The sequence below is a fragment of the Mirounga leonina genome, unplaced genomic scaffold (assembly GCF_011800145.1).
Source record: "Mirounga leonina isolate KUSES-001 unplaced genomic scaffold, KU_Mleo_1.0 Mir_127, whole genome shotgun sequence".
Taxonomy (NCBI): domain Eukaryota; kingdom Metazoa; phylum Chordata; class Mammalia; order Carnivora; family Phocidae; genus Mirounga; species Mirounga leonina.
Window position 1 is genome coordinate 74,744,119 of NW_023270316.1, and position 18,008 is coordinate 74,762,126.

At 47.4% G+C, this 18,008-nt stretch overlaps 1 protein-coding gene across 1 annotated transcript in view; it reads right to left on the reverse strand.

Moving 5' to 3' along the window:
- Nucleotides 1-6,541: 6,541 nt before the first annotated feature.
- The window catches only part of ATP8A2 (ATPase phospholipid transporting 8A2), a 604,495-nt gene continuing 593,028 nt past the window's right edge, over nucleotides 6,542-18,008 (reverse strand). Inside the window, exon 37 of the mRNA XM_035003669.1 lies at nucleotides 6,542-12,405. Within this exon, the coding sequence (XP_034859560.1) occupies nucleotides 12,308-12,405 (98 nt within the window). The 3' untranslated portion in view covers nucleotides 6,542-12,307. The remainder of the gene's footprint in view (nucleotides 12,406-18,008) is intronic.

Genomic DNA, 18,008 nt, shown 5'->3' on the forward strand with positions numbered 1-18,008 from the left:
ATTGAAAACATGAATGTTACTGGGCTTCAAGTGCCTAAAGGGTTGAGTGGAGAGAGATGACAAAGAGCTAGAAATTGTTAACTCTTGCCCTGAAAATGAAAGATAACGTTAGGTAAACATTGTTTAGCGCACGATTTGCATTTGCTTTTCCTTGCCCTCTGTTCTTCCGGATAGAATCCTTTATCAGTGAGAAATGGGAGGATAAACTCCTAGAGAAACAGTGACTCCTGTCCAAGAAGTTCAGTATTTTTGACTAACTATGACGCCACAGCACCATGACAGCGTGACTTTGAGATAACATGACAGTTTTACGGAGGGAGTTGGCGGTGAGCATCGTTGTGCTTTTCACAGTTACATCTTCAGAATGCCTTCAACATTTATGCCCCAAATTGAAGGAACTAGACTCAAATCAAGAATAAGAAATTTAAAATTAATGCTTTAAAAAAAAAGCTTTTAAATGAGGGATGATAAAAGGGGTAAAAAGTGTATGGTGGCAGCCTTAAGATGGATTTTATTTTATTTTTTAAAGATTTTATTTATTTATTTGACAGAAAGATACACAACGAGAGAGGGAACACAAGCAGGGGGAGTGGGAGAGAGAGAAGCAGGCCTCCCGCCGAGCAGAGAGCCCAATGTGGGGCTCAATCCCAGGACCCTGGGACCACGACCTGAGCCGAAGGCAGACGCTTAACGACTGAGCCACCCAGGCGCCCCCTTAAGATGGATTTTAAACAGAAAACTTGCATCTCAGTTTCAACCATCTTGAGGTGCAGGTCTTTTCATTTAGAAAAATCATAGGTTACACAAGGCATTATTTACTCAGTAGACATAATAGCTGTAGAAGACTGATTGCCATCTTAACATGTATATAAAATTACCACGTGTGTATACATACGTGTGCCGAATGATCACAGGAAAATTTGAAACAGAAATAACTTATTACATGAGGCTATCTCATCCAAGACTCTGTTCTCAATTCTTGGCTGATTTTTTAAAACTGGAGCTGGTTTGCAGCCCTCAGCTCTCCTCGTCTCAGCTGTAACTGGTTCTAGCGAACTTCCTCTGGAGTTGGATGGGCCCAAGTGAGAAACCATCTCTACCACTGATGGTGTGGCCTTCAATGTGAACTTTCATGTCTGAACCTCAGTGTGCCCTCTGGGAAAGGACATCGTTTACACCTACCTCCTCCGGTTGGTGTGGAGATAAAAAACCTACCACAGTGCTAGTGGCATCTGATAGGTTTTTATAATACACATATAATTTCATTTCTTTTCAGATATTTTTAACCTGCCCGATACAAAGAAATACATAATTTATATTGATAAAATATGTCAAATATAGATAGATAGACCCTTAGAACTACATTAGGAGGTTCTCTTTATTGTTTCAATAACCAGTTTTACCTGGGCTTAGTCTACATTTCTAGTGTTTTTAGGTTGCCTAAGAGACTTACACAGAATTGGCTTTCTCTGACCCTCAAATCGATACCACTCTTGGTGATGCCCTAAGTGGCCTGATTTCTCTGTGCTGTTACTTTGAAAAGTCACAGGATTTCTCTCCTCCCTCTGTTGCCACTAGGTTTGGCTATCCCTACCGAGCCTTTCTAGTCTGCCAGTTGGCATCTCTCTGAACCAAGTGGGCTTCAGTCAGGAACACACACTGAATCATCTTACACACACAGGAAAGCACACAAATATTAAATGTACAGCTCAATAAACCATCATCAAGGTCAAGAGACAGAAACAATCCTGTTGATAGTTCCCTTCAAAGAGAGGGGCTCTGCTGATCTCTCTCACCATAGATTAGCTTTGCCTGGTTTTGAACTTCACACAAATGGGATTACACAACATGGACTCTTTTGTGTCCGGCTTCTCTCACTCCGTGTTGTGACTGCTATTGAAGGGAGCTGCAGGCCCTTTTCACCACTGTGTAGTATTCCATCATAGAAAAGTACCATAAATATACCGTATTTATCCACTCTACTGTTGACAGACATTTGGGTTACTCTCAGGTTGGGGCTGTTAGAACGATTCTAAACATGTGTTTTGGTGAACACAGGCACTCACTCTCTTGGGTGGAATTCCAGGAGAGGAACTGTCGTATCCGAGGATATATGGATGTTTGCCTTAGTAGATTATGGCCATTGTAACAGAGAATTTGTGAAAAGAATTGGTTGGACGGGTGTTAGGGAACTGAAACAGCAAAAGGGGAAACAGGCAATGCAGAGCTAGTGATTACCTGAGGCAGTTACTACCCCTAGGGCCAAAGGAACAAAGGTGGGTGTTAGAATCCAGATGCTTGAAGGAAAGGCCCTGTCCTGCTCAGAGAGGAGGCACCTGCTGGCCGGGACCCCAGGGGGACACAATGTGGTTGGTTCTGGGAATGCCAATTTTTTTTCAAAGCTGGAAACTGGTGCCAACTGTCACCAGGGTGAAGGCTGTGTCTGTGGACACAGGTCAGGGGGATAGCCAGACAGGACCTTGCCCTTCTACTCCCTCAGCCTCTCAGGCTCCCTCTAGCGCCCCCTGTTGGCAGAACCAGCAGGCAAAGGGTAAGGGGCTTGGCTGCCCAACCACAGCATCAGAGTGCAGGGTTGGAAGGGTGGGGTTGGAAGTCAATAACTGGCATCTTTCAAGCCGACACTGTGATTTGTGACCCGAATGGCTCTTAGGATTTTCCTCATCTTTCTGACGTGTATCTTGCAAACGTATTGATCTACTTAGGATAGCCGCGTATCAAGTCGGTGACTGAACTTGGAGTATTTCGTATGTCTCATTTCAAGGCAAAAATAAAAACTAAATGTTCCATCAGAGTTGGGTTTAAGAGCATTCCCTGGGCAGCTGCATTGGTGAGGCCTTTGCAGGCGTCTTTTGGAGACCCACTTTAGCACAGGCTTTGAGGTAAATAAAGCATGGCCTTGGGAGGAGGTGGGAGGAGTTGGATTTGAGGTCCTCTTCCAGCCCTAACAAGTGTGTGACAAGTCAAGACACCTCTCGGAGCTTCGATTGGTCAAAATGGGATTCACCATCACTTCCGCTCCCGGGGCAGTTGTGCGGCTTAAGTGACATACTATGGCAGTGATGGCTACCTCAGCTTTCTCCCAACATGGCACTGCTTTCCAGTGGCTCTGGTTTTAGGGAAGTGAGCGTTTTTTGGCTAAATGGCAAACTATCTTTAAAACCTCACCTAGCCACACTCTTTGTTGATCCTTTGTTGTTCCTCTGTTTTCATGTTATCCAATAATCCTGAGATTGGCCTAAGGGAACCAAGAGCGGTAGAGACCGGGGAAGGGGGCAGTGCTGCTCTCTGCTCCTTTCACACACACTGGGTGTGATACCTCTTTGTTCTCCACAGCACTCGCTGGCACCCTTGGTGTGCTGCTTGGTGCCATGTTGAATCGTGTACATGTCCCCTTAGACGCCGAGTTTCTCAAGGATGGAATCCAAGACTTCAGCTCTAAATGACGCCTCGGCACCTAGCACAATGCTTGCGTACAGTGCGCATGTGTGTGTGGTTGACCTTTGCGGAGGTAGAAAATGTATTTGGACAGAAAGATTTTAAGTATTTCAAAAGGAATTTAATAAGAGACGTCCTTAGGCCAAGGCAATGCCACATTTCCTGAAAAGTGGCATCCAATAAACTTTACATTATGTGGACTAGCACACAGATTTTTCTTCGCTTACAAAAATTTTCAAATAGCCATTCAGTTAACGATGCCCGAGACAGAACAGAACTTTGATCCTGTTTGCTTTGTTCTTGGACCCTTCTCCTGGTGATCTCTGTAAGAATGACATTTGCTGCTTCTGTCTAGATTTTTGTTACAGGTTGACTCCAAATATTTGGCCCAACAGAACTATGTGAGGATGGCAAAAGTCTGAAATCACTAGAGCATCTTAAAACAATTTCTCCTGATAACTAACTGGAAGACTAAGAGCGATCTGAAGTGATCACTCTTATGAAGTTTTCATTTTCTCCCTTTTTTAACCAGTCCAGTATTTCTGTATTAGTTTTAATTTTAAGAAACTTTATATCTAATGAAAGGTGTCTTGGAACAGAAAGACTCCTTTGTTGAATAGCTAAGGATCAATATTCATTCAGGAGTCCTTTATTGAGAAGTATCAGGAACTCATGCGATTCAGTGACTTCTCTTCTTCACAATGTGAAGGTAGCGTTCAATGTCAACAACTCTAATAGCAACTGCTGGGACAGACCCTGCCAATTCACGGCTCGGGCCAAGGCTGTGGCTCTCAGGGCCCCTGTGCAGCTTTCTCGAAACTTCCATCGCTCTGCAGTCTAAAGTCAAGGAGAGTGCAGTTGCCAGAAGCGGCAAATCGCTGAAGGTGGAGCTTTGGGACCCACCCTCAGGAAACGTAAGTCATTTTACTTATGTGTATGGCCTATTTCAACGTAAATGAAAACAATGTTTGTGAGCTGCACTGTGTGAGTTTGGTGCTTCTAGCCTTCATGGGTGAAGGGATTTTATTTTGTCCTCTTTCGGAAAATATAAAGTCCAGACCTCATCTGTAGTCCCAGTTACAGCAATGGCTGGCCTTTTCAACAATTGCTGGAAAGTTCCTTTGAAAGATTCATACATGGAATGGAATGTAGGCAGAAGATTAGAGGCTAGAGTGGGCTCCTGTCGTGTGCCTTGTTGCTTTGATATACATTTCAATTCTTCACATTCTATATGTCTCTTACACAAACATGTTGAAAATAAATAGTGGAATCTGAAAGATTTTTCAAAGTAGCCAGAGTCTTTGTGACAGGGAGAACTTTGCTATAGGCAGAAATGTAGGGTCTGCAAACTGTCTTCAGCTGCTAATGGCCTCTCAATGATTCAAGTTTATTCTGGTGAGCACAAGTGAAGGATGACATTTCAAAAAAATCACTGTAGCAGCAAAGGCAGAGTTGTAGACATGACCAAGGAATGGCACAGGTTTGGAATAGAACACCTTGCTCTTGACTGTATTAAATCATTTTCAGTTTTGCATGATTTAAGAAAAATAAGGCCGGGCCTATGGAGAGCAGAAGAAAGTCCTTCCCCGTTCTGCCCTAAGCTGCGGAGCTCTGCCTGGAATGAGGCCCGGCCTCCTGTCCCTGCCCGTGCCTGGGGAGGTAGCCACCAAGGTCATGACTGCGCTCTCCGGGCCAAATTCAGCTGTGGTATGACTATCTGGGAGGAATCAGAGTCGGCTCCGGGAATCCGCAGTAAATCTGAAGTGGGCCGTTAAGAGGTTCTGGGGTTCCAGACAGAGGCCTCTGCAGGGAACGATCTCTCGCAGGCTTTCTTTCCTTCCTGTCCTCCACCCCCAGAGTCAGTCCTCACTGCGCACTGCTGAAGTGTAGAGCCGCCCACACAAAGCCAGGCAAGCAGGGGATACCCCGAGCCTGAGGCTGGTTTCCAGTGAGGAGGGCCCCTGCCTCCATGCTTCCCAGGCCAACGTCTGGGCCCTGCAGCTCCCGCTTTACCCCAGGCTCAACGTGGCCTCTGCCATGTGACTCGTGCCTCCCAGGGAACCTCGAGGCAGTGGATGCTTACCTAATGTGACTTAGGGTGCCTAAAGGGAATGGGAGGGTGATTCTTACTCTCTTTAAAATAACGTAAGGGAGAAGAAACTTCCTTCTACCCTCTGAGGTTCTGTGGCTAGCCTAAGAGTTTAACTGACACAAGACAAACAGGAGAAAAGCACACAAGTTTATTTAATATTTTTACATGTATGTGGGAATCTTCAGAAGGAAGATGAAGACCCCAGGAAGCCATTAGATCCAGAAGCTTATACACCTTTTTACACAAAGAGAGATAAATTGGGAATGGTACAGGACAAAGGGGCTTGGGCTGGGGCAGTAAACTGTGGGGCAGTCCTTGGGAAAGATACAGGGGAAACGAATGGAAGGTCAGGGTTATTTCAGTAGGTTTGTTTGTACCGGTCCATTCCAGCGCCCACCCCCAGTCTCCAATGATAAGAACATTCTCTTCCTGGTACGGGGAAGGTACCTTTCTCGGTGGCAATGTTATGACCTGCTTTTAGGTAGAAGGGGGAGGTCGGAGAGCCTTCCCTGCATCTGCTGTTTCTCAATGGCCTTCAGTTCACAACAATCAATATGTCAGAGTGGCATCCTTTGGGGTGGAGTGTTCGGCACCCCTTCAATGACGGTCCTGTCATTTCATGCTTGACAATAGAATTTGAACTTTTCACATCTCAGTTTGCAGGGAAACTGAGATAAACCAAGGGCAATACAGTAATCGACGGGGAAAGCTCTTCGATGCACAGTTCTTTCCACTGCGTGATCAATCCAAACTCAGTGTGGCCTCCTGGACTCTGCTCTCATGAAGGGGCCCTGGACTGGCGGAGCTCATGTTAATCTACAGTTCAGGTTCTCCTGTGCTCCTGCCACTGAGCAGCGTTTCCTTGGCCATCAGCTCTTGGGGCAGAGTGTATACACAGCCTGCTGACACAACCTCTGTATTACTGTCCCAAGTCCCTGTGGCAGCAACTGCTTATTAGTGCAAGAGAAAATTCCAAAATAAAACACGGTCCAATCATTTACTTTAACAAAAGATTTATTTGAAACAGGTATGTGTAGACATATACCAGTCCACAGGATTGATCAAAGCCACAAATCACTACATTTTCCAAAACCTCTAAAAATACAAGTAAATGCCCTTCATTTGTATTCACTCCAGGAGGGAACCCAGCTCCGCTATAATATGCGGCTGTAATTTAACAACCAGAGGACATTAATAGGACATGAAAATGGTAACACTTCTAGAGGGAGGGAACAAAAACCCCACACTCCATAGACGCGCTCACTACTCTGCTGGGAGCCAATTAAACGTGCCCCCACAGCCCCGCTTCCCTCTGCATAACCAGATTAAAACCTCCCTTTTGCAAACAATATTTAAGCAATCGGAGCACAGATGTGACAGCAGAAAGGAGGGCACATGGCTTTGCTGGCATGAGAAAGACACCGCAAAGACGGTGCATTCAAACAGCAATTCAGTGACCTGCAGGAAAGAGGACGCATGCAGGCTGCAGACCTAGCTGCTCCTGGCGGAGGCCCCCAGGGCCCCACCCCTGCAGCAGCGGGGCTGCAGCTGGTAGCAGGGCCCTTCAGAGGGAGGCTTCCTAGGGAAGCAGCGGGCACACTTCTGAACTCAGCAATCACCGGCAACATGGGAGAAGGAAGGCGGAGGAATGCACGTGTCAGCACACACACTGACTTTATTAATGAAAAGCCCGCCAAGTATCCACCTGTGCAGGGATCCTGTGGGGAAGGACAGAAGCCCTAGGACAGGGCAGATTTTCTTTTTCCACTTTTTAATTGGTGTTTACTGATCCACCTGTAGTTGCGTGGCGGTCTTTGGGGGTGACTGAATCCAACGCCATCGGAAGTGGGTTCACATCCTCACCTTCAGGCTGTCCCCCTCCTTCTGGCCCCTTCTCTGCCTTACGGAAGAGCTTGCCTATAAAAGGCTCTTGATAAGCTCTCTTGACCCCTCAGTTTCCTGGGCAGGGTTATTTGGATAGCGCTATTACCTCAACTTTCTTCTTCCTATTTCTGTCATAAATCAAAGCCACCTGACACTTTGTTCCTGACTTTTAAAAGGAACAGGTCTCCTTTCTTTCTTTAGCCAGGTCAGAAGAAATGCCGATGGGCTAATCTTGGGAGCATGTTTTTCTTGGTCTGGAGCCTGAGAGAAAGAGCAGAGTGGATGTCTCTAAGGCAACCAGGGCAAGAGATTGTCATTGACAATGAGCCAGCCCGGTATAAAAGAATCACTCTTTTGTCTCCCCTCAGCGAGGGGAGCAGAGGTGTTGGTCAGAGTTAACAGCTATGGATTATGCTTGGGGTGGGTTAGCAGGGTGAGTTCACCCCTCTTTTCTGCCCCCTTTTGCTTCACAGCTTCTGAACACTATGTTGGCTCAGTAGCCTTTTCTTCCCGTTAAAGACTGCATGCTGGTTGGCCACACTCAGACCCAACAAGCTAAGAGAGAACTTTCCACACAATGCTAGTGGAACCTTGGCATTCAATGAAGCTCTTGTAATGTCAAAGGAAATGTGTACTGTGGGACAATACGGGATGTTGAGAAAAACAATAAGTGAGAAGTAGAGTATTTCAGGTCTATTCCTTTCAGGGATACTTATTAATATATTCTGGGGGACCTTGGACTCTCACCTCTACGACCCACTGGAAACCCTTCTCATCATCCTCATTGCCTTGAGGATGGGGAAGTGTCCAGGATGAGGCTAAACAATCTCCCCCAAGGCTACACTGAGACCAACAACGGTCTTGAGTCAGTGGAGAACCAGCAACAAAGCCAGCTGATGTAGGCTTTCCCTTTGAAGGGGAGTGGCTGTCTTTTCACTATCTCCATCATTACTAAATTCCCTAATACAAGCATTGGCATGATGAAAGTGTTTAACGAATATGATGGGGATGCCATCTTTTACCTTGACCTGATAAACTCATTTCTTTGCCAGGTTATTATTTCGGGCTCTGCTTAACCACAGTTTCCCTGTTCCCATTTTTTACGGATCCCTGGAGATGAAGTCTGCATTTCAAATGCCGAGACTGAATTGCTCCTTGAATTACCTTGGGACAACGACCCCTGGTAGTAAGCCAAACGCCAGCCGAAATGTGTGCACTTCCTTCCCATGTTCAAGACGAAAGACTACCTCATCCTCTTGCAGAATTTTGCAAACATTCTATTCAACTTACGGTCTAAGACATAAACCCCTAGGTACAGAAATAGGATTAAAAATTCTCTTCAAAAAATGAAATAAAGGGTCATTGTTACAACAAATGGAGATTACAGACTATAGCTTTCTTTAAAAAAAATTCAGTCGTAAAGCCTGTAATATATACATCTATATGCATTTCCAGACATTAGTTACTCATACCCACTTTTTTTTTTTCATTATTCACTGCTTCTTGACAAGTTATCACTGATTTTCACTGCCAGCTCCCTACAGCAAGACCCGAAGCCTTGTCAAGGAAAAGAAAATGTCAACAGAGTTCCCAGCCATGCTCTGCCAAAACTCAGGTTCATGTTTTAGGATATTACTCCACGGATGTTAAAGCAACAGCATCTCCTTTCTCCAAAGGAAGGTTTTGTATGCTCTACTGATCCCCCCCAAATGATCACATATGTACTGGGAGATGGGAGAGCATAACACTGGTCAAGAAGTCCTGAATATTCCGCAGAGAGGCAGGATGGACACATCGGCCACACCCCAAAATTGTTACCAAGCCCATTCTGATCAGCAATGAAGTGCTAATCTGGACAACCAGGCAGAAATGGTTGGTTTATTCTGTTCTCCTATCCCGCCTTTTTAATGGGCACTTTCCCCAGCCCCCTTGCTGGTCCGTGCTGGTGTGTAGTGGAACTCAGAGCTAATGCATGGAAGGGCTGCTCTTTGCCTTCTGCAGACTCAGCCAGAACGGAACACACACTCGTAAGTAAGAGTCGGCAGTCTGTGTACGACAGCAGACCAAGGCCGGCCCTCAGTGGATTCTGCTACTTTAGCCCAATCCAGAGGCCGGTCCTATAGCGCTGAGCAAGTATGACCTGTCAGCCTGTATGTCACTTACCATGTGGCCGAGTGACAAGTCCCATGTGGCATTTCCACTGAGCTGACAGCCAGAGTACGCAACTTACTCCAGCCCACCCTGCTCCCTGGGGAGGGGCCTGTGTGACACTCTGACCTCAATTTGAAGATAGGACAAATGACACAGCGCCTGAGTTGGCCACGGCTAAATATCATACATCACTCATAGTGACAGCTTCTCCTTCTCAAAGCCCAATTTAGTCATTTGGCCACCAGATAGCTTGATCGCATACAACAATTAATAGACTAGAAACGTTTCCTATCTAATGTTTTCTTCTGTGTGCACATTTCATTATTGCAAATACTGTTTAGTTCAGTTGTCAAAAGGATCAGAAAATATACTTAAATCTCAGAAAAATGTGAACTGTACTTTAACCTAAAACATAAAAAAAAAAAAACCCGAAAAGCCCAAAACAAAACATACACACACTGTAATTCACAAATCTAATTCGGAAGGCCTCAAGTTTAAGAAAGAGCTAAGTGTCTGACAAGGAATGAGCTTGAGTTCCCCTTTCCAGAGGCTTAGTTCCAAATGAAACCAAGGAATCAGGATGCCTAACACACATTCGATTCAAATTTTCATTTCTCCTCTATACTTAGGACATCATCTCTCTGGGTGTCCAATAAAGACCTATACCTCAGTCTGGTATGTTAATTCCAGGCACATTTGTGTGTGTTGGGGGGGTGTTGTAATTCCTGCATGACAGTCCTTTAGGGATTCACCTCGCTGGGTGCTCTAGTATTTAAAAATGGTTTTCCACCTCGGGGAGCTAGGAACAGCAATTTTCTAAGCCTCACCTGTTCACTGCATTGTTCTGCTTCCCCTTAAGCCCTCCCTGGATCCTGGTCACGTCATAAGCAAAGGATTAGTTTTCTTCGTCAATGCAAATCATACTTTAAGTTATTACAATGCCCAATTAAATGTGGATGCTCCAAAAATAAAGGATAAGGAAGCAAAGTGCACTATTGTTTTATTTCCCAATTTAGCGCAGCCAACCCCCAGAAGAACGGTGCCATTTTAAGCAGTAACAGCTGCCCAGAAGTATTTATGTTAAGCCATCCAAAAATCTGGTTTGGCAACAAAAGCCGAGAGGAGAGAACGTGCCTCCAGGCTGGCCATTTATTAAGGGCTCCAGGTGCTCATATTCATGCCCGAGGGCACGCAAGTTCCGTCCAAATTTAGAAGGTGGGACTCCGCAGTTTGGGAAGGCAGTGACGAAGCACTTCTTAGAGTCAGGACACTTCCTTTTCAGAGGTGCCTGTGTCTACCACTGACTGGATTAGGACGGAAACCTCACCCATATAGAAAAGGGCATTTCCTTAAATGTTTGGAATTCTTGCTGATAAAAACTGCATGTCAATGTCTTGTTTAGCCTCCCGCATGCATCACCACAACTGTCTGGGCTTCCAGGCTTGATTTCCGTGTCTACTGAGCAGATCTGGCTAACATGTCCTCTCTGTCCTCCTCCCCGGGTCTCTGTGTTCCTTGCCTCTCGCTATCCCCTTTGATGGTGATCTTTCTCCACTAGCCTCAGGGCCCCCCTACTCTTCCACTGGGTTCACTCATCCTGCCTGATTTTAGAGTTACAGAGTGACAGGCGTGTCTCTCCGTGGGGCGACATGCTATACATTCACTTGTTTCCCAGCAGTGAAAGTCCAAAATGGGCTCTGAACTCCTGAGAAAATACATGAGGGTCTCATTGAAGTGAATGCCCAAGGTCCCATACTCATTGGGGAATGAGCATTGAGAACCTGACCAGAGCAGGAGTGCCAAAGCGTTCTACCTGGAAGCAGGCTTCCCTGTCGTCGGAAAGAGGCAGAGAAACATTTAGAAAATACGCGAACAGCTATGCTCCTTTTTTTTAGTTACAGGAGGTGAAGGGTGGTGGCAGAGGGGATTTCTTGAATCCATATCTGAATCTGTGCTAGGACAAGAAATAGTGCACGTTTGGGTTGGTTGCCCACCAGCTGCCATGTGCTGAGCACAGCGGTCAGCCATGCAGAAGGTCTGAGATGAGAGAAGCCCGGACAGCCCAGAAGGCACCTGGGAAGAGAGTGCAGGAGAATGCTAGAAGACCGACCCACCTGCCCTGCTGGGAGTGTGGCTAAGAGGTTAAGAGAAGCGTTCTCAGGGTCACCACCCTGATAGACATTTTTGTGATTTCACTGTAATCAAGAAGTTTATGCCCACTTCATACAAACAAGATAGGAATCAAAACAAGACATCAACCTGCCGACAATGAAGTTTACATGCTGCCTGGTGGACCTCATCTGTGAGTGAACAAAAGAGGAAGGAAGCGTGCCCCCGCTCCAATTCCACAAGATGAGTTTCTCACGCAACATAAAACTCTCTTAGCTTTCTCCCAGAACAACTAGTACTGATGTTTAAATATTGGTGAAATGTAACGTTTTTAATTTCACACCTCACAGAGCACAGTTGAATGCTTCAGAACAAGGTAAACAGAAGTTAGGCCAAGCACTGTGGATGAACTGAAAGGGAACAAAATGGCTTCCCCCGCGGCATCTACTCCAGGTTTGCGAGGGAATGTGGAACTAACAAACTGGTTGGCTAAGGCCACAGAAATGGGTTTTATGGTTTGGGCTGCTGACACCAGTCTCTTCTTACAGAGATGTGTTAACACTGGGTGCAACAAGCCGCATCTCTTTCCTGGGACCAATCAAGACGACTCACGTCTTATTTCTTCCTCGATTTCCTTTTGGTGGTGTCATAAGCACGGACGATTTCTTCCTGAGTAACAGCTCCATGCTCTTCTTGAGAGAAGGCATACCCATCTGCAAGAGGAGTACACACAGGGATTGGTGAGGAGGAGAATCGGGGGAGCACGCTGGGTTTAGAAGAAAAGGCCTTTGTGGGAGACGGCAGCTGACCTTTGCCACACTGGGCTTGCCAGCCTCGGGCAGGCAGGGCCCCCGGACGGACAGACCTGTGGCTTGGAAGGGAAACGTGGGCAGAGTGTGGGGTGGGGCAGGACAGGGCCTGACTGGTCCTGGCTGCTGATGCCGAGGGTGGGATGCAAGGCACTGGGAGGGGTGGGGGGAGGGCAGCCTCCCTGCAGCTGAGCTCAGCCTGGGAAGCATAAACAGTGGGTCACTGGTCCATGTCTGCACTTTCCCAGCGCCAATCAAGAGGAAAGGCAACTTGCTCGGCTCCAGAAGTGTGCCGGACTGCCCAACGCAGCAGGCTGGCTGGGTAATTTATGAAGCTGTAAACAGGCCGGGGAACACACACACAACGCTAGTAGGCAAAACTGGCCATGTGCACATGATGCTTGCGGCATTCCTGCTCTTACAGGGGACTGATGTGGACTGGTAATCAGAAATTACAGTGGGTTCATTTTTGTGGAAATAAAGGAAAAGATCACAAGATAAAGTCAAGAGGCCACAGGAACACTGGGTCTTATCATCAGTTCCAACAACAAGAATAATGCTAGCAGCAGGCGCAACAACGATCAGATGCTATGTGTATCGGGCCTGTTCTATATACTACACACAAACAGCTCATTCATTCCTCCCAGCAGCCCCAAAGGCAGGTGATAGTATTCTTCTCGTTTCACAGATGGGGAAACTGAGGCACAGGGTGAATTTTTTCCCCCCCATGACTTGCCCAAGGTCACAGACCTAGTGAGTAGTGTAGCTGGGAGCCCAACCCAGGCAGTGCTTCTGCAGGACCAACACTCTCCCTGCATCTCGAGTTCTAGAGAGAGCTTCAGCATTCAAAAGCCCACAGTAGGGCCCTCCTTCCTAACTGGTCCTTCCGCCGAAGGAGCATTTGTAAGACTTTCTCTCTCTCTGTTGGCTTACCTTTCTGGGTCAGGGGTATGGAAAAGTCTCACAGCTGGATTAGACATTCTGACCCAAAGACAACAACAGTGAAATGTCTGACAAGGGTGACTCCCATCCATGTGTATACGTGACTTGTCAACAGACATGTTCGTTCACTGTCACGTTCTTTAAAGGGGAAAAAGAAATCAGAAATTGTGCCCATGTACCACCTCCTGGAGTGCTAATTATTTTACTCAGACCCTTGGCTTACAAAGGAAAGTTTCTGAACTATAGAGACATAGAACAGCAACGTATCTGGTGGGGATGGTGAGGAAGGTGCTCCGCTAGAGGATGCTCAGGGTGACTTCGTACTCTGCATGTGCTCATAAACCAGAGTCTCTGCCCCTGGGCTGGCGTCCCGGCTCTCCTGGCCACTGCCTGAGGAAACTCCAGGGCTCAAGAGGGCCACCCTGGGAGGCGAGGCCTTGTCTGCACAGGTGGCCTGGGAGGCAATGAAGGCCCCGGGCTAGGTAGCAGGGGCGGGTGGGAGCTAAGGAAGGACTAGTGAAGGATGAGGACAGAAAGGAGTCTTCCCCAGGGAGCTGTCCATCTATTGGCTCACCTCCATCTCTAACAAAACCAAATCCAGCGACCAAAAAGCCCGCTGTGTGTCAGCCAGCAGCCGGGGCACAGCAGCCCCCGGGCCGGCGCGGGCCCCACCTGGCTGCCTCCGGGAGCGGGCAGTGTCCCTGGGCTGCCCTGCAGGAACAGGCCCAGGGAGGGAGGCCCTGGGGGTGCCGGGTGCAGGTCACTTGAACTTCCTCATCATGGCTTTCCACACAAGGAGCCTTCAGAGGTCTCACGGGACCTGAGGAGGAAATGCCTCTTCTCTCCTCTATGCCTCTGAGAGCTTTTAGACTTTCCCCGGATGAGCTGCTTGATCAGTGAGGCCCCCGGGATGAGGAGCCGTCCTCTGTCCGGCTTCGGAGGGGCGGCTCCCTCCCTGGCTTGTGCTGTGGTGGCCCCTCTAGGACAAGGTGCTCTTTGTGCAGCTTACTGACTGCCGTCCGAGACCAGCCGCCTTTCCCTGGGATGTTTCCAAGCAGGATCTAGCAAACAACACGGTCTCCTCCAGTCACAAGGCTGTGTTCTGTGGTCAACGTGGATAATCTCTATTCTCCGGTCTTTAAAGGTAACATTTCTAGTAAACATCTGATGTTTTCCTGTGGGAGCCACACAGTGGTCGTCTGTGGCCTGCTGTGCCACCCCGTGGACGCTCCTCAGCCTGGCAGAGTGTGGCTCTGATCCCAAGCAGCGGGGGGCCCTTCTAAGTGCTCTCCATGAGCCGCTCTGGTGGCAGGCTGATGACTAGGGAGCTCTCCACCCTGAAGGTAGCTTTCTTCGCCTGCTCTGCTTTCATCTTGGATCTGGGGCTCAGGGCCTGAGGCAAGAAGGATGCTTCTAATCCTTGCCTGGCAGTAACTTGGCCACAGGACCATGAGTTCTTTGAGTTCTCTGGGTCTTCTTCGTTTACTGTTCCGTGAAATAAAGGGCCTGGACCAGGTGAGGTCCAAGTTCTGGCAGAGCTCCCACCCTCCCAATGGGTGCCAGGCTTTTCTGTGGCTAACCATACCCAGGCCACAGGACCTTCTCCTTCATTCAGGGCCAATTCACACTCAACACCAATGGAGGAAGCCTCCACCTCCATACCAGAGAAGAAAGGAACCTGTCGCAACAACCCATCCAAATAGAACAGGTGCTACTTGTCTTTTTTGGTGGGCTTTGTGGAGGGGGTTCTTGGGGGAGAGGAAGAAATGAAGGGGACTCATTGAGACAAAAAAAGCAAACATTGTTTGGGAGCGTCCTCTTAGGAAAGGTAGCTTAGCATCTGGAATTGTCTACTCCTTGGTCAAGTGGGAGGAACAAAAGCCTTGTCTTCCTTATTCTGTTTTTCATTCACGTCCTGCCTATGCCTACTGAGACAGAGCCAGAGCTGAGAGCTGTAAGGCATCCGTGGCTTGTATTTGACTCACTGGCATGAGGGCCTTCCGCTGGGATAACTCAGCCACTCCAGACTGGGAAGGGCTTCCGGGTGTCCACTTGAGAGGACCTTCCCAAGCAAATCTCTTCTCTCAGGGTAAGTTGAGACCCAGAGGTCATGACCAAAGGGCTTATCCAGCAGTCCCCATCATGTTTCCAGAATGTTATGCACTAAGATTTTCCTCACTAGACTTTCTTAGCGTCCGCAGAGACTTGAACTCTGCAACTCAAGAAGGAAAGGAGGATGGCTTGGTAGGGTTATCCTGGGGCAGGGGTGTCTCCCTGGTTCAGATATAATATTTTCCTCTCAGAAACCAGGCCTGGTGGGAGATAGGGCTGTAATGGGAAAAGTTTTAGTGGGGCAAAAGAGGCTATAACCACCCAACTAGCCTCTGCCTGTCCAGCTTACATCCCTCAGCCTGACAAAGATGCACCATCAGGGCACCAGCTTCTGCCTGATGAACATTTAGCCGCCATTTGCATCCAAATGCGGAGCTCAGAGGAAGGCTCCAGCTCTTAGCCCTTCCCACTTTCATTCATCTTTCAGGAAGTCCTGACAGCCACAAAGTAATGACGGGGGCCTAGGGAAAGCCATCCATGGACCCAACTCCTGAACTTCCCTGGGTTGGCTCCCGGGGAAGCATCTGCTTCCTAAATGCTCAGCTGCAGCCAGAAACTGGGGGCAGAATAGGGTAGGTGAAAAGAGATGGAAGGGGAGGGGAGTGTCGAAGCTGTTTTGTATTCTCCTGATAGAACATTTGGTGAAGTCCATAAAATCATGTCATTTTTTTTTTTCATTATTTTGGAATAAAACTCCCCTTAAATAGCTCTGATAACATGTTCATGAGAGTAGAAGTTTCCTGTCTGGAAAAAGATTCCTAAAAGCAACAGAAGTGGGGACAACCATGAGGACGACAAGGAATTGAGACTGTAGGAAATGCTGATCTCAGTTATATATACTGTGTGTTGGTGTCCTGGTGTCCTGCAAGGGGTTAAAAATGCTGCCAAGATGAGAGCTGTTCTTCTAGTTTTCTGGGAAGACAGGCCCAGGACAGTGTAAGGGCAGACCCAGGAGGGATAGCTAGGCTGGAGGTTGAGAGGAGAATGCAGAACTTCTCACAGGCCAGGACCACTTCTGGTCTCTCCATGGCCTTCTCTAGTTACTGACAGAACGTTTGGCTATCGATCGGTTTCTTACTATTAGTTGCTGGGTGTTTTTAAAATGTGGTGTGATTTTAGAGGCTTTTTTATTTCTTGTATTTGTTCATTCTAATTTTCTTTTGTTCTTCAAAATCCCAAGTCAAGAAAATTTTTTTAGTAGTTGTTTTAAGACATTTTATGACTCTCCTGTAAAAGTTCTTACTCAGTCTTTGATCTCAATATATGTATCTTATATATTCTTCCTAGGGTTATTGTGAAATATTTATTAGAGAAGCAGCAGGGCTCCATGGCATGAACCCCACTGTTCACAGAATCAGTACTCATTTTCTCCATGTCTGCTAGAAAGAAGGTGCTTTATATACATCGTCCTAAAGCCTCACAAAGACTGTGTAAGATGTGTATTATTTTTTTTCCCTTTTAGATGCATATTATTAGATTTCTTTTTTCCCTTCAGTGGAGGAAACAGAAGTTTAGAGAAATATGTACATTGCCCAAAGTTACTCAACTAGTGGCAGAAAAAACCTGGTAATACCTCACATTTTTTGGACTCCATATTGTCAGGTACTATTCCAGGCTCTTCGTATAAATGATCAAATTTAATTCTCCCCCAAAACCCAGTTCTTACATCATCTCCATTTTACAGATAAAGAAACGGAGAGGTTAACTTACCTAAGTGCACAAAAAAGTGACAGAGCTGGAACAGGACCCCCAGGCAGCCCAGCTCCAGAAGCGGGGCCCCACAGACCTCACTCCCTGGACTGCACCATCAAGCCTCCTGACTGGACCTCTCTCCTGGCTCAGAGAGACCATGGCTGACCCAGATCGTTGGGCCTTGCTGGGCCAGTTACTATACTGGCCTGAGCCTCTGCCACGTGCTCCTGGGGCTGACACCACCTACTCCCTGGGACAGGACATGAAGCATGTGAGGCGCCACATGGACTTGGTCTCTGCCATGTTGGTATCCCATGTGGGAAAGTGAGGAGAGGGAGTCCATCCTTTCCTTCTCTCTGTAGAAAATCTGTGAAGATCTGTTGATGGGTGGAGCTCAACCGAGCCTGACACAGACACCTCAATACCTGTATTATGGATACAAGGATTCTTCACTTCTAAACCATTCTTGTTTCCTTCTGAACACCTCAGGGAGAGAAAGGGAAGCAGGAAGCAATGTTGTTGAAGAGATGCGAAGTGCACATGCAAGAGAGGGGGTTCTGGAAAAAGAGATGGGATTTGGAGGGGCAGAAGCAGGTGACAGACGACGACATGCCAACAGGCCTCACCCTGGGGAAGGCAGAGATAACCCCCTCCTGAAGGAAACCAGTGCTAACAATGCCCCTCAGCGGGAGTCTAGTGGTTTAACTGCTGAAATAGCCCCACAACCCCCATGAGCTCTGCTACCCATCTCTCTTTCATGG